This window comes from Palaemon carinicauda, chromosome 10 (assembly GCF_036898095.1).
Source record: "Palaemon carinicauda isolate YSFRI2023 chromosome 10, ASM3689809v2, whole genome shotgun sequence".
Classification (NCBI taxonomy): domain Eukaryota; kingdom Metazoa; phylum Arthropoda; class Malacostraca; order Decapoda; family Palaemonidae; genus Palaemon; species Palaemon carinicauda.
The window spans coordinates 128,273,960-128,287,487 of record NC_090734.1 but is presented as its reverse complement, the minus strand read 5'-3'; the positions used below and the strand labels follow the sequence as shown (position 1 = coordinate 128,287,487).

The 13,528-nt window shown below is 40.8% G+C and overlaps 1 protein-coding gene across 6 annotated transcripts in view; it reads left to right on the top strand.

Moving 5' to 3' along the window:
- The first annotated feature begins 461 nt into the window (after positions 1 to 461).
- The window catches only part of LOC137648742 (facilitated trehalose transporter Tret1-like), a 65,163-nt gene continuing 52,096 nt past the window's right edge, over positions 462 to 13,528 (top strand). Inside the window, exons 1-3 of one of the 6 annotated variants that reach the window (XM_068381821.1) lie at positions 462 to 479; positions 4,309 to 4,486; positions 6,171 to 6,263. In XM_068381821.1, the coding sequence (XP_068237922.1) occupies positions 4,339 to 4,486; positions 6,171 to 6,263 (241 nt within the window). In that variant the 5' untranslated portion in view covers positions 462 to 479; positions 4,309 to 4,338. Of the gene's footprint in view, positions 480 to 948; positions 1,098 to 1,134; positions 1,160 to 1,238; positions 1,258 to 4,308; positions 4,487 to 6,166; positions 6,264 to 13,528 lie in introns of those variants that run through there. The other 5 variants (XM_068381824.1, XM_068381819.1, XM_068381823.1 and 2 more) reach the window with 5 other exon arrangements.

Genomic DNA, 13,528 nt, shown 5'->3' with positions numbered 1-13,528 from the left:
ATTTCTTTAAAAAAAATACTTTAAGGCAGTACAAGTAGGTTTTGTATATGTGAAAGGAACAAATATAATGTGTTTGTGTTCATGTATGTATCTTCGTCTTATTTAACTTGGTAGGTGTTTTAACAAGTCAATGGCAGTAAACCTCATTAAATCTCAGTTGGTGGGAAATGTTAAGTATCAATATATTACTTCAAATTTTATACCGTCCTCGTAACTATAGTTAAGACGAATTGATTAACTGCGGAGTACACCTCGTTAACAGGTTTTTGTTTACAGTAACCAAGCATGGTTACTGGCGAGAATTTGGAAAGACAAATCTGGTGATTCGGTCTTTGGTCCTCCCAGCGTTAACACGTAGCTCGGGCCAACATCGTCTCGAGGGCGTCTCTGCCTGGTGCCCCCAGGTTGTCAGGCTTTATGTTAGCCTACGTCGTACTACGGTTATATATTGTGGAATATTTCCCAAATATTCTTTACAGGTGGAGTTTTATGGAATAAACCTACGTCACATCCATCAGCGTTTAAACACTGAACCAATAAGAACCCACTCAGACGAATCGAGACGCTTATCCTACCGTCTATTACATATATTATAGTTTTGCCTGTTATCATTACCGAAAAAAATTCTTTTTCTGCTGTTCTTGGTGCATCATCTAACACAATTTCAGGTTAATTTAACCTCTTATCTATTGTTCTACTCTCATTTATTTCATCATCAATATATTCAGGGCTGTAGACTCGTAATGCTGTTAAAACAGAGAAGTAAATACAGATTTCTTAACTTTGTTACTTTGACTTGAGTAGTAATGGACAGATGCGGAGATATTAGTTAGCTTTCTATATAAAAATTCCAACACGTCATGATAAACGAACTCTAAACCTGTATTATAAAAAAAAGTAAAACCTAAACAAAGAAAACCCACACAGGGTAGCCGTTACAGAGACTACGACCCACCCACTAGGAGCATTCGACTGCAACGAACCTGGCTGGAATGACAGTTCTCCCAAAACAATAAAGACTGTGTATGTTTCTACGTATCCTATGACAACAGGGGTTTGTTACTTGACTCCAGTAATTGCAGTGCGCAGTTACGCCAGTAAGGCTTATAGAGATTTATTATGTTATAGGTTTTAGTGCAACGAGACTATTTTTCTTAAGGTAATTCGATCAAGAAAGTTTTTTCGAAACTAGTGACGTGTTCGGTAATGTAGCTTATTGTTATCATTACTAGGTAAGCTAGAACCCTATCTGGAAAAGTAAGTTGATATAAGCCCATGGGCTCCTACAAGGAAAAATAGCCCCATGAGGAAAGGAAATAAAGAAACAGTAGTGATCTTGAGTGTACCCTCAAGCAAGAGAATTCTAACCCAAGATAGTGGAAGACCATGGTACAAAGGCTAAGGCATTACCCATGACTAGAGAACAATGGTTTGATTTTGGAGTGTCCTTCTCCTAGAAGAGCTGCTTACCATATCTAAAGAGTCTCTACCCTTACGAAGAGGAAAGTGGCCAGAGAACAATTACAGTACAGTAGTTAACCCCATTAATGAAGAGGAGAATGTTTTGGTTATCTTGCTATTGTCAGGTATATAAGGAAAGAGGAGAATGTGGAAAGAATAGGCAAAATTATTTGATGTATGTGTAGGTAAAGAAAAAATAAGCCGTAACCAGAGAGGAATCCAATGTAGTACTATCTGGCCAGTCAAAGGACCCGATAACTGTAGCGGTAGTATCGTAACAGGTGGCTTGCTCCTTGGCTTTGTTTTTATTGCCTAAGCTGAGGTTTAAATTTGCGTAGCCAAGTGATGAGTATTTTATTTCAACATATTAAAGCTAGCTTGCACTTTATTTGGCTCTCTGAAAGTACGCAAAATTTATCACTTATCTTGGTTCGTAAGTTATGCGTAACTTATCATTGGCAGTCACTGTCCAGCCCAAAATCTTCAAGATTCTCTGCCCACAAGCTTCGTGGTCTGCCACTCATACAACATTTGCTCTACTGTAACTCGCTTCGTTCGCAAATAAATATTATTTTACTACTCCTCTCTTTTGGCAAAAGGTACATGGATATGTTGCGCACACCATCTGCGTGGGTCACTTTTTAATTTATTACGATTTCCTATTATCTATCTTATTATTATTACCTCAGACATCAAAGTTGAAAGGAGGTTATGTTTTACCCTTTGTGTATTTTTTGTGAACAGCTTCCTGGCCACAATTTTAATCGTAGATTAATGAAACTTGCTGGCATAAAATGTTGTGTAAAAAGCTGGAAATGATTAAATTTTGGAAGGTCAATGTCACAGTCAAGCATAATGTCCAATTCACGTAATCGGCCATAACTTTGGACATCGTTCTCACAGACTTCAAACTTGGTTCATATTTGAGTGTATGAAACTCCACGCCAATTAATTCATGTTAAGGTCAAAGGTCGAGCAAATGGTTGAGAAATAAGCTGCTGTGGCAGAGGTCTGCTCTCTACTGAGTGCCCATCTAGTTATTAGGCCTACCTCTGCCAACAAAGTTGGAAGAAGGTTATATTTTACCCCCTGTTTGTGTGTGTGTGTGTGTGTGAACAGCTTCCTGGCCACAATTTTAATCATAGAGTAATGAAACTTGCAGGGATTAAATGTTATGTAAGGAGCTGGAAAGGATTAAATTTTGGAAGATCAAGGTCAAAGGTCATGGTCTAGCAAAATGTCCAATTCACGTAATCAGTCATAAGTTTGGACATTGTTGTCACAGAGACTTTAAACTTGGTTCATATTTGAATGTATGTAAATCCACGCCAATTAATACATGTTGAGGATTAGTCCAAGGTCAAGGTTAAGTAAAAGGTCAAATTCTGGTCATCAACCATACGCCCACAATTTTAATCATAAAGTAATTAAACTTTCTGGGATTTTCAACTGTTATGTAAAGAGCTGGAAATGATTAATTGATTCTGGGAAAAGTACGCTGGTTTCGAGAAATAAGCTGCCGTGGCGGAGGTCTGAACTCAAGTGTTTTTCTAGTTACTGTATTGTTATGTTTACATGAATTGGCTGTGAGAAGGTGGTAGTCAATCATGATGCTTATGGATGTTGCTTGTTAAAAATTTTGAGATGGACCCAGTTGCTTCCTTATCATGTCATCTAGGTTCCTAAGTCATGTGTATTAAACTAGGCAACTGTGCCATTTTTAGCTATAAAATAAAAGGTCAAAATTAAAATTAGTATTGCACACAATCTTAGGTTAACCAAAATTAAGGTGTAGGTATTTCTTTACTGTAGCACCGTCAGTAGCAAACCATAAAATTTCACATTCCTCCACCCTTAATTGACTTAGGACACCTTATGCTTATGTATTAGGAAGGTCTTGTCCTCCTGTACTCCATGTGGCCAAGGCTCGCAGCTGTGACACTGGGTCACGGCTGTGGCCCCATATATCTGCCCTGGGGCTGTAACATCAGTCCTGCTTGCGGGGATACGAGTCCAGCTCCAGTAGGGCAGAGGCTCGATATCATGACACAGAGTCAAAGCCTTTGATCCGTGAATTGCCCCCGGGGAGTCTTAACACAAAGCCGTAAACAGTTCCACTTGGCTACCGAGGTAGTTGAAGACACGAGCCCTGGTCCATGGTTTCAAGTCTCAAGGCCGTGACACAGGATCACGGCCCTAGCTCCATGCATGGGCCTTGGGGACCCTAAACACGGAGCCATGTGGATTTAAAGATGGTTTATGAGTGGGATGGATATTGTTTCATTTTCACAAGATTAGGAATTCTTGGCTTACTCTTAAATGTGTGTGATTTATTGTATATTTTCTTGCAAAAGGGCCATATTTGGTTGATGGCCTTATGCCCCCTTATGTGATAGATGTAGGGGTGGGGGCTCTACATCTATTACACACCCTCAGTTTGGGAACCACTGGCTTAAAGGGATGTTAGTGACATAGCAGTTGGCGACGCTTCTTGTTGGTAGGGGAAAGAATTTATGTATAGTAAAATACATCATAGTACAGTACTGTACTATACTGGAGTTTTATTAATATCTGTAAAGAGATGGATAGTGCAGATCTGTAAAGAGATGTACTTTATAGTGCAAGTGATGTCTACATTTATTGAGAATTAAACTAAAATACCTTTATGTTATCTGTCTTTGCTAAACCACAATTGTTATAAACATACTGCATACATTTCTAAGCTTTAATCCCTGGTTTTACAATAACTGATAGGTATTGGAATCAGTGATAATTAAGAAGCCAAAACCAAAACCATTGTCATAGGTTTCAACAATGACTGATTAATGTGGTTTTATTACATTCCAGGATTATCAGGTAACACGATAAGATAGCAGTATGGCAGACAATGAGGATGATGGTGAGTGGAGTCCTTGGGAAAAAGAGGAGGCAGTGGCCAAGGAAGAAGAGGAAGAGGAACCAAGGGTATCAGAGCACGAGGAGAATCAGCCTCTTATACCATCAAGCTCTTATTTAGTGGAGGTTTGTTCCAGCTTGTTATTTTAAAGTTCTTCTCGGTGAAATGTTCCGCTAAGGAGCTTTAAGCAGTGGTTTATATGTCTGTGTTTAGATTGCACCTCGGAAAAAGCATCTTTTGATGTGTTAAGAGAAGTTTTTAGTGACTTGAATGAGAAAAACTCAGATTTATAATTGATGTAAACTTATGTTTTAGGATTCATGGTGTACAGTGCTGACCATAGTAATTTTGCTTTATTAGCTTAGTATCAGAAAATTTGTAAGAGCCTACCCACACATGTAAACAGTACTCTTATACTGTACACATCACTAAAGCTTATTACCATATTTCATAACATAATTTTTTTGGTCTAGTAGTTCCTGGCTTTTCACAATTGATTAATAAGTTTCCACAATATAATCTGTTATCATAGTGGCTGAGCCACAAAATTAATTACTATAGAAATTAGTAGCTTTAGTACTTTGGCATTTATAAATTATTCCACAATGTAAATTTTGTGTGCAAGATAGTACAAAGTGGTCTCCCTGACACAGCAGTGGAGGAAATCTGATTTGATAACAATGATATCAGCATTGTTTATTGATTATTTTCTTTTTAATCAAGTGATGGTACATTTCCCCAGGTCTGATTGTATGCAAGTTTTGATAACAAAATTGAAATTAGCAGACCTACGTTCACAAGGGTGATGCATCAGCCCCTATTACTGTATACGAAGACCAGAGTTACATAATTTCTCAAGTTTTAGTGTGTGGGTCTAATTTGCTATTTTGGCTTGCTTTGAGGAATGACATACATTACTTACGATATAGTTTAATGAGATCATTGAGTCACATCTTGAGATTTTCCCAGGGTTCATACAAAGGATTTGTTTTAAAGTGAAAAGTAAATTGGAGAGAAGTAATGTTAAATGTTGGTTAACTATTTAGGGGAGATCAAAGATGACAGGTAAAATTAAAAAAGAAATGATGGATGTAGCCACAAATTTGTAGGGAACCTTTATTACTAGCTACATTGCATTACTCAGAGCAAGATTAGGTGGTACAGTACCATCTACAGGAATTGGGAAGTGAACTTAGTTTTAGCTTGTCCAAGACGAATAGGTTTTCTTACTTTAGAGAAATCCCATTGACAATGTGTGAAGCTAACTTCTTATTTTGTTTTGGCACAAAAGAATTGTTGGTGTTGTTTTTAAAGACACAAAAGAATTGTTGGTGTTGGCTGGGTAGGTTGACCCACAGGATTGAAATGTTCAAATTGGCCATCAAATAACTGACTCATTTGCTTATTGTATAGCGGTTATATTTTAAAATATTGAAGATTTTATGCTTATTTTTCAGGTTATCACAGTAAAGGATGTGGTTTTATTACTTTTAAGGCTTGGGAAAATATTTAGATTACTTTGAACCTTTTAGTTTTTATTTCTCCCAAATATTTGTTGTTTATTGTATGTTACTTATCACTGAAGGGACGGAAATATTTGGGTGGCGGAGCTAGGATTAATAAGGGAAAATATTTTTTAAATATTCTAGCAAAAGAGTTGATGTAATTATTTTGTATTCAATAGCAACATCCAATGAGTTCACAAGTGAATTTCTGTGTATAAATGTGTAAGATTTTTAGGAAACATTTCATAAATTTTTGTCTTCTTTTTTTTACTGCTTTATGATCCAATTTTTATCATTCTTTTAGGTAGGTGAAGAAAATCTGATGATGGATGGGAGTGATACCATAAGACTAGTTGGGCCTAAGCCTTCTCTGTTACCCCAGTATCTTACAGCTGCCATTGGTAAGTTATACTAGTTCTTTGTTCCGGTACAAATGTAAACCTTTGTCCTTTGTGTAGAAGAGATAACAGTGAAGTTGGAATGCATGGCAGTTAAAATTTTATAACAAGATGTATACAAGTGGTCGGTAATTACTGACTGGGAGCAAAGAAGCCCTCCCCCCTGCTTGCTAACCGAATACAGTAGTCATTTTGATAGCAGCCGTCACCAAGGACAAACGTTCTAGCTGGCTGGAATCTTTGGCAAACTTTAATAATTGATCTATTTCGTTTTCCAGTGTGTTAGCAACATCTTTTCCTCAATGAGGATGTCTGTGAAAAGGCAGAAATGTTGGGAGGTGCCGGATAATACATGTGGCATCTTCATAAGTTCCAGGGAGACGAATCCTCACCTTTTGTGACTTGTTTGCAGAGGAGACTCTCGTAGTCAGGTCTCCCCTTGTGCTGAGTGTCATAGTGGTCTCCTTCCCAGTGGAGGAGGAAGTCCAAAAGGGATCCTTTGCCATTGTAATCATCCTCAAAGTTGAAGGAGTCCCGACTTCTTCATCTTCTCCGTTGGGCTCCTCCACAGGACGGTCGGGTAAGAGTGGTGGCAAACCTCATGGCGAGGAGACCTTCCCATTTCCCCTAGCAAAATGGGAGGGCCTCCATAGTCTTCTGCTTCTGTTTTATAGATGTATGATGCCTTACATTTGTTGTGGCGCTCTTTTGGACTTAAAGGTCTGCCTTACAAGGAGTGGTTACTAGAGGTGCTTGCTGCGAGGATTCCGCAGAAGTTTTGCTGCTCCTGCAAGAGATTTCATCAGCTCTTCTGCCCTGAGGCCTCACAAGAAGAAGTCACTCCTCACTGGACTCATGCCCTCGAAGCAAGCCATCGCCACTTCAACCTCTCGACCTTCTGAGACCTCCGAAGAAAACATATCTCCTAAGCGCCCTTCTTTTGGGAATTGCCTCTGTAAAGGAACCAGTTAGCAAACAGTTCTACTTGCCTTCACCTGAGCACATACATGCGCACCCACAGGGACCTCAAGATCGTCCCCTTGTGATGTATCTCAAGTGAGAAGGAGTTCCTTCGCCTAAACGCCCTAGCTCTTCGGAGCATGCTAGGTCTCTGGAGCATTATTCAGAGAGATAACAATCACCTGACCATCACACCAACAGGAGGAGGAGCAGCTCTCTCTCACCTTAGCCTGCTTGCAAGGTTGTTCATCAACATCATTCTGAAGAATTAAGACGAGCCGCAACCTTATGCACCTCACCCACACGTACATCAACCATACGTGCCTCGACCAGACGTGTATTGACCAGACATGCTTCACCTAGATGCGTTTCACCAATGTACGCTTATGCTAGAGAGGCACAAGATCCTAGACTTGCGGTTAGGTAAACGTCTCGCGACGATGGTTAGGTCCAATCGTGGTTCTTTCTCCTAAGATGATAAAGGCATGCAACCCCCAATGCACCCTGCCTCAATTTAGACATCATGCCTATAAGGTTCAATGGTCGAAGATGTTGCAACCAAAGGCAGCAAGAGGCACCTCTCCGAGGCAACAATTGCCTTCGGACTCACTGGTGGTCAATCTCACTCAGGGAGATAACCTTGGTTGACAATAATCAGTTGTCACTTATAGAATTTGACTCGACCTCTCGCTCACCCTCTCCTCGGAGTCGTAGGAAGGATGAGGCAGACTGACAGCCATTTCTGGATTGTTACATAAGATGCAAAGAAGATGCAAGGGAGAGGAAACGGCCTCCTAGCTACCTTCAGAGAAAGAAAAGATATAAAAACCATCGTGAAGAATAAGTCCAAAGTGAACCCTCGCTACTTCGCGGTTCGACAATCGCGGATTCACCACTTCGCGGGGTTTTCCCATAACCCATATATATATACATATCGCGGATTTTCCGGAAAATTCGAAAATACCGCGAAATCTGAAGACAACCAAATACGATATTTTGTTACCTGTAATTCCATTAATACTGTAATTAGTAATATCTGCTCTTACTGATTGTTCATTGCATTACATATGATATATAATTCAGCACAGAAAGAAATAAAACACGAAAAGAGAATGTGATCATACGATAATTCAGTACGTAGTAAAATTAAATCGAACATGAAACGCAAATCAGATGCAGTCATACCATATTAGAATGGTGTGTACTGTAATGGATGTGCTTCTTTTCCATGAATCTTTTGTATGTATACGTACGTAGTACAGTACTGCATCCAATAATATTCTTTGTTGCAAAAATCACATTTCGAATAAGCGTACGAGAGAGAGAGAGAGAGAGAGAGAGAGAGAGAGAGAGAGAGAGAGAGAGGCGTAAAATAGCGTACGTAAATTTTTATTATTATTGTTATTATTATTATTATTGTTGTTGTTGTTAATAAAATTATTATTGTTATTATTATTATCATTATTATTATTATTATTACTGTACAGTATTATTATCATTATTTATCATTATTACGGTATTGTACTTAATCTACGTACGTTCAGTATGCGCGGGGCATCTTCTATGAGTAACCAACGCATCATAGTACTGTAAGACGGGTTGTGATTGGTTCAAGCGCTGATAGATGACGAATCAGAACTCAAGTTTTGTTATCTAGCCTGTGATTGGTGTTTTGCCCGCATCTTCTACCCGCAGCATCAAAGTTCTCGCGGGGCTGGATCGTTCACTTTCTCTTTCCGCGTATCGCTGAGTAGACGTTCTTAAGTTTGTGAAGTTTAATCTGTGCTGTGTGCGACTGTTTTAAGTTGAACTTTTTGTTGAACTTTCTGTTAAATCCTACTGTACAATGCCTCCCAAGCGTTCTGCTTCTAGTAAGGCTGGTAGTGAGCCTAAACGCCACCGAAGGATGATGACGATAGCTGAGAAGGTTACGCTTCTCGACATGTTAAAAGATGGTAGAAGTTACGCGGCCGCCGGCCGCCATTTTGGCATCAACGAATCCACCGTTCGCTATATCAAAAAGGACGAGGCGAACATTAGAAAGACGGCTGCAATCACCTTTAGCAGATCAGCGAAGCGAGTCGTTACAACGCGTAATAAAACGATCGTACGCATGGAAGGTGCTTTAGCTGTGTGGATTGCCGACTGCCGGAAGAAGAACATAGCCTTGGATACGAACACCATCCAAACAAAGGCTTTGAGTTTATATGAGAATTTTGCTGCAAAGGAACCTAAAGACGACGACGGCAACCATGCTGAAGATGATGATGATGCAGATGATCCTCAACCAGGGACATCCACTGATTCCCAGCCTCAGAAACGTTTTTCCGCAAGCAAAGGATGGTTCGCGAAGTTTCAGAAACGCTTCGCCCTGAAAAGCGTTTCCCTGCATGGGGAGTCTGCTTCCGCTGACACTGCCGCTGCTGAAACTTACGTGAACCAGACGTTCAAGAATATTATCGCCGAAGGTGGATACAAGCCGGAACAAGTCTTTAATATGGATGAGACTGGCTTGTTTTGGAAGAGAATGCCGTCGCGAACTTTCCTGTTCAAAGAGGAAGCCAAAGCCTCTGGCTTTAAGGCATTCAAGGATCGCGTTACCCTCGTGATGTGTGGCAATGCTGCTGGATTTTTGTTAAAGCCGGGGCTTATTTATAAGTCGAAAAATCCTCGCGCTTTGAAAAATAAAAATAAGAATCTCCTTCCCGTGTACTGGATGCATAATCAAAAAGCATGGATTACGAAGATGCTGACCTCCAACTGGTTCCACCAGTGTTTCATCCCGCAAGTCCATGAATATCTCTTAGAGAAGGGCTTGCCATTCAAGATCCTTCTCCTTATGGATAACGCTGGTGGACACGCAACTGACCTGTCGCGTGAGGGCGTTCAGGTTGAGTTCCTGCCACCCAACACCACGTCATTAATTCAACCGATGGACCAGGGGGTTATCAGGGCGTTCAAGGCCCTCTACACGAAGAATACCTTGGCGGACCTCGTTGCGTGTGTGGATGCTGCCCAAGATGACGAGGATGAAGATTTCAACTTGAAGGCGTACTGGCGGCAGTACACCATAGCCACGTGCCTGCAGAATATTCAGAAGGCACTTCAAGAGATGAAACCTGCAACCGTAAATGCGAGCTGGAAGAAGCTGTGGCCCGATATTGTTTACGACGACAAGGGATTTACTCCGTCGGAAATCCAACACTCTGCAATACGGAAATCTGTGCAGTTGGCTGCCATAATTGGAGGTGACGGGTTTGGCGACATGACGACTGAAGACGTCGACGAGTTGTTGGACTGCCATTCCCAGCCCCTAACTGACGCAGACCTCGAAGACCTGACGAAATCGGCAAGTGAGGAAGAGAGTGAGGGTACCCAGGAAGAGACCCAAGAAAATGTCGAAGAAACGGGCTTAACATTAGAACGGCTTGCCAAGTTCTGCAACCATATCAAGGAGGCGAAAGAAATGTTACAAGAGTGGGACGAGGATATGGTTCGCTCGATGCAATTCTCCAACAAGGTCGATGACATCATGACTCCCTACAGGATGCTCTTGGATCGAAAAAAGAAGCAGCGGCAACAACTTCCGATCACAATGTTCTTCCGGCCTCGCAAAAAAGAGCCAGTTCCTCCTGCTAGTACGCCTTCGGAAGAAATTGAAGAAGTTTCCCAGGAAGAAGTTGAAGAGGTGTCCCAGGAAAAGACACCTCCGTCTGAAGAGTCGTAAAATACTATCATTGACTGCACAGTAGAACACATCATCAGCTTCATCATCATCATTTCTACTGTGCAGCAAATTCATCGCCATCACCATTCAAGTTTTTCTTCAACTTCTTTCGTGGTGAGTACAGTAACAATCTTTATTTTTTACTTTAATATTCTTACTGCCTGTTTTATAGTTTAGTAATGTACGTACTGTATGCATTAAGTTAAAGGGAAGGTTTTAAAAGTCTACATGTTGTAACCTATCATATTTTTTTTGTTTAAAATTTACATTTACGTACGTAAAACAATCTCTCTCTCTCTCTCTCTCTCTCTCTCTCTCTCTCTCTCTCTCTCTCTCTCTCTCTCTCTCTCTCTCTCTCTCTCTCTCTCTCGTAAATTGTTTTCCTGCTTTGCTACGTACAAGTACTGTATAATTTATATTTGTAAGGTAACATATTTTGTAAATGCTTTTACTGTAAATACTGTATGTACTGTATCATTATTTATCACTATCATCATGCGCGTTAAATGCCTTGTTTGTTCTGAGCGTGGTTGTTTACTGAGCGTACACGCCGTCGTTTCAGGCGGCGTCATAAAGAAAAAGATTTCATTTGGAAGTCCTAAGAAAAATACGTAAACTAAAACATTGGTAATAAAAAAATCAACATACAGTACTGTATAATCAATATAATCGATGCAAAAACTAACCTATACATATATGTGTACACTAAATGAGTTTGTTTCTTCATTATGATCAGAGATGAACGTAAACAAAACATTGGTTGCCATTTTTTATCGTGCTTTTTAGGTGTTTAGGAAACGCATGATATAAAATCGCCTTTAATATTTGTGCCTGTTTTAGTTTAGGGTGCTGTAGTACATGCATTAAGTGTTCTGTACATTAAAGGGTGGTTTGTTAACAGTACTACGTACAAGGGAAGGTTTTAAAAGTCCGAATATACATGTTAAATAAATAGGTAAATATGATGTCACTACTTCGCGGATTTTCACCTATCGCGCCCGCGTCTGGAACCTATCTACCGCGATAAACGAGGGTTCACTGTACTTCAGCGGACTCTTGAGCCTTCGGGGTGACCCAGGACTCACAAGCTGTGAGGGATCGTAGAAGTAGAGCTACTGCTATTTCCTCTCAGTCTCGGTCCCTTCCGAGGAGAGAGGAATGAGAGGCCTATTCGTCTTTCAACCCCTCCCGAGACTGGCCAGGTACGGTATCGGAGAGGGATGACCCCGATCTAGACTTTTACAACAAATCAGCCCTTTTAGAGCAGACAATTCTTAGGGCAAGGCCAACTCAGTGGAAAAAGATTAGGATGACAACCCCACAAGTGGGCTCAATCCTCCCACAATGCCATCTATGGAAGGATGCCTGTTACCCAGATGGAGGAGGTGGTGGTTTCATGGAATGGAAAAATGGATGGTAGATTCCCTTCAATCTGGATACCTCGTCCCATTTGTCAACCCTCCCCCTCCCATAATTCGACTACCAGTGACGTCATCGTTGTATTATCACCGGGGATCGGCGAAGGACTTAGACTTTCGGGCAGAAATCCAGGCTATGGTAGAGAAGAGTGCACTCCAAAAGGTCGATGATGGCTCCCCACGCTTCTTCAGTTGACTTTTTCTTGTAGAAAAGACTTCTGGGTACTAGAGACCAGTCAGACCTGTCAGTCTCTCAAGATGGAGACTGCTCACAGTCAGGCAAGTGGTTAGACTTTTGGACTACATGAGGACAATTGATCTCAAAAACATGTACTTCCAGATCCCAGTCCATCCTATCTCCAGAAAGTACCTCCGCTTTGTCGTGACCAGCAAAGTGTACCAGTTCAAGGTGCTTTATTTCAGGCTCTCAACAGCACCACAAGTCTTCACCAGAGTCTTTACATTATGCTAGTGTCAGCATGGGCACACACTAGCTACATTTGGCTCTTATTATTATTATTACTTGCTAAGCTACAACCATAGTTGGAAAAGCAGGATGCTATAAGCCCATGGGCTCCAACAGGGAAAATAGCTCAGTGAGGAAAGGAAACAAGGAAAAATAAAATATTTTAAGAAAAGCAACAATATTAAAATAAATATCACTTGTGATATCTGGACGATTGGCTGATCTTGTCGGACTCGGAGAAAGTCCTTCTCCTTCACCCAGACAGACTTCTTTCATATTGTCACAATCTATGGATCGTGGTGAATCAGAAGTCCATCCTAGTGCCAAAGCAAAGACTCATGTACTTTGAAATGGACTTTAACACGGTCCTCGGCAAAACCTTCCTATATCAGAGCAGGGTAGCATGCCTGAGAGGCAGCGCTCTACTTCCTTCGTCAGCCCAAGCTACCAGCAGAAGTTATTGGGACATTTATTGTATCCTTGGAGAGTCTCGTTTCAAATGGTTACCTTCACCTATGGTTGCTCCAATGAGAGTTGAAGGGACACTGGTCTCAACATATTGACCACCCTCTTTCATTGGTCCCAATAGAGGAAGAGTCCAGACACAACCTAGAATGGTGGCTGAACAAGATGAACCTTCTAAGAGGCTCTCCTCCTGTGAGGCTGACACTAAAACATTTGTTGTTCATGATGAGTC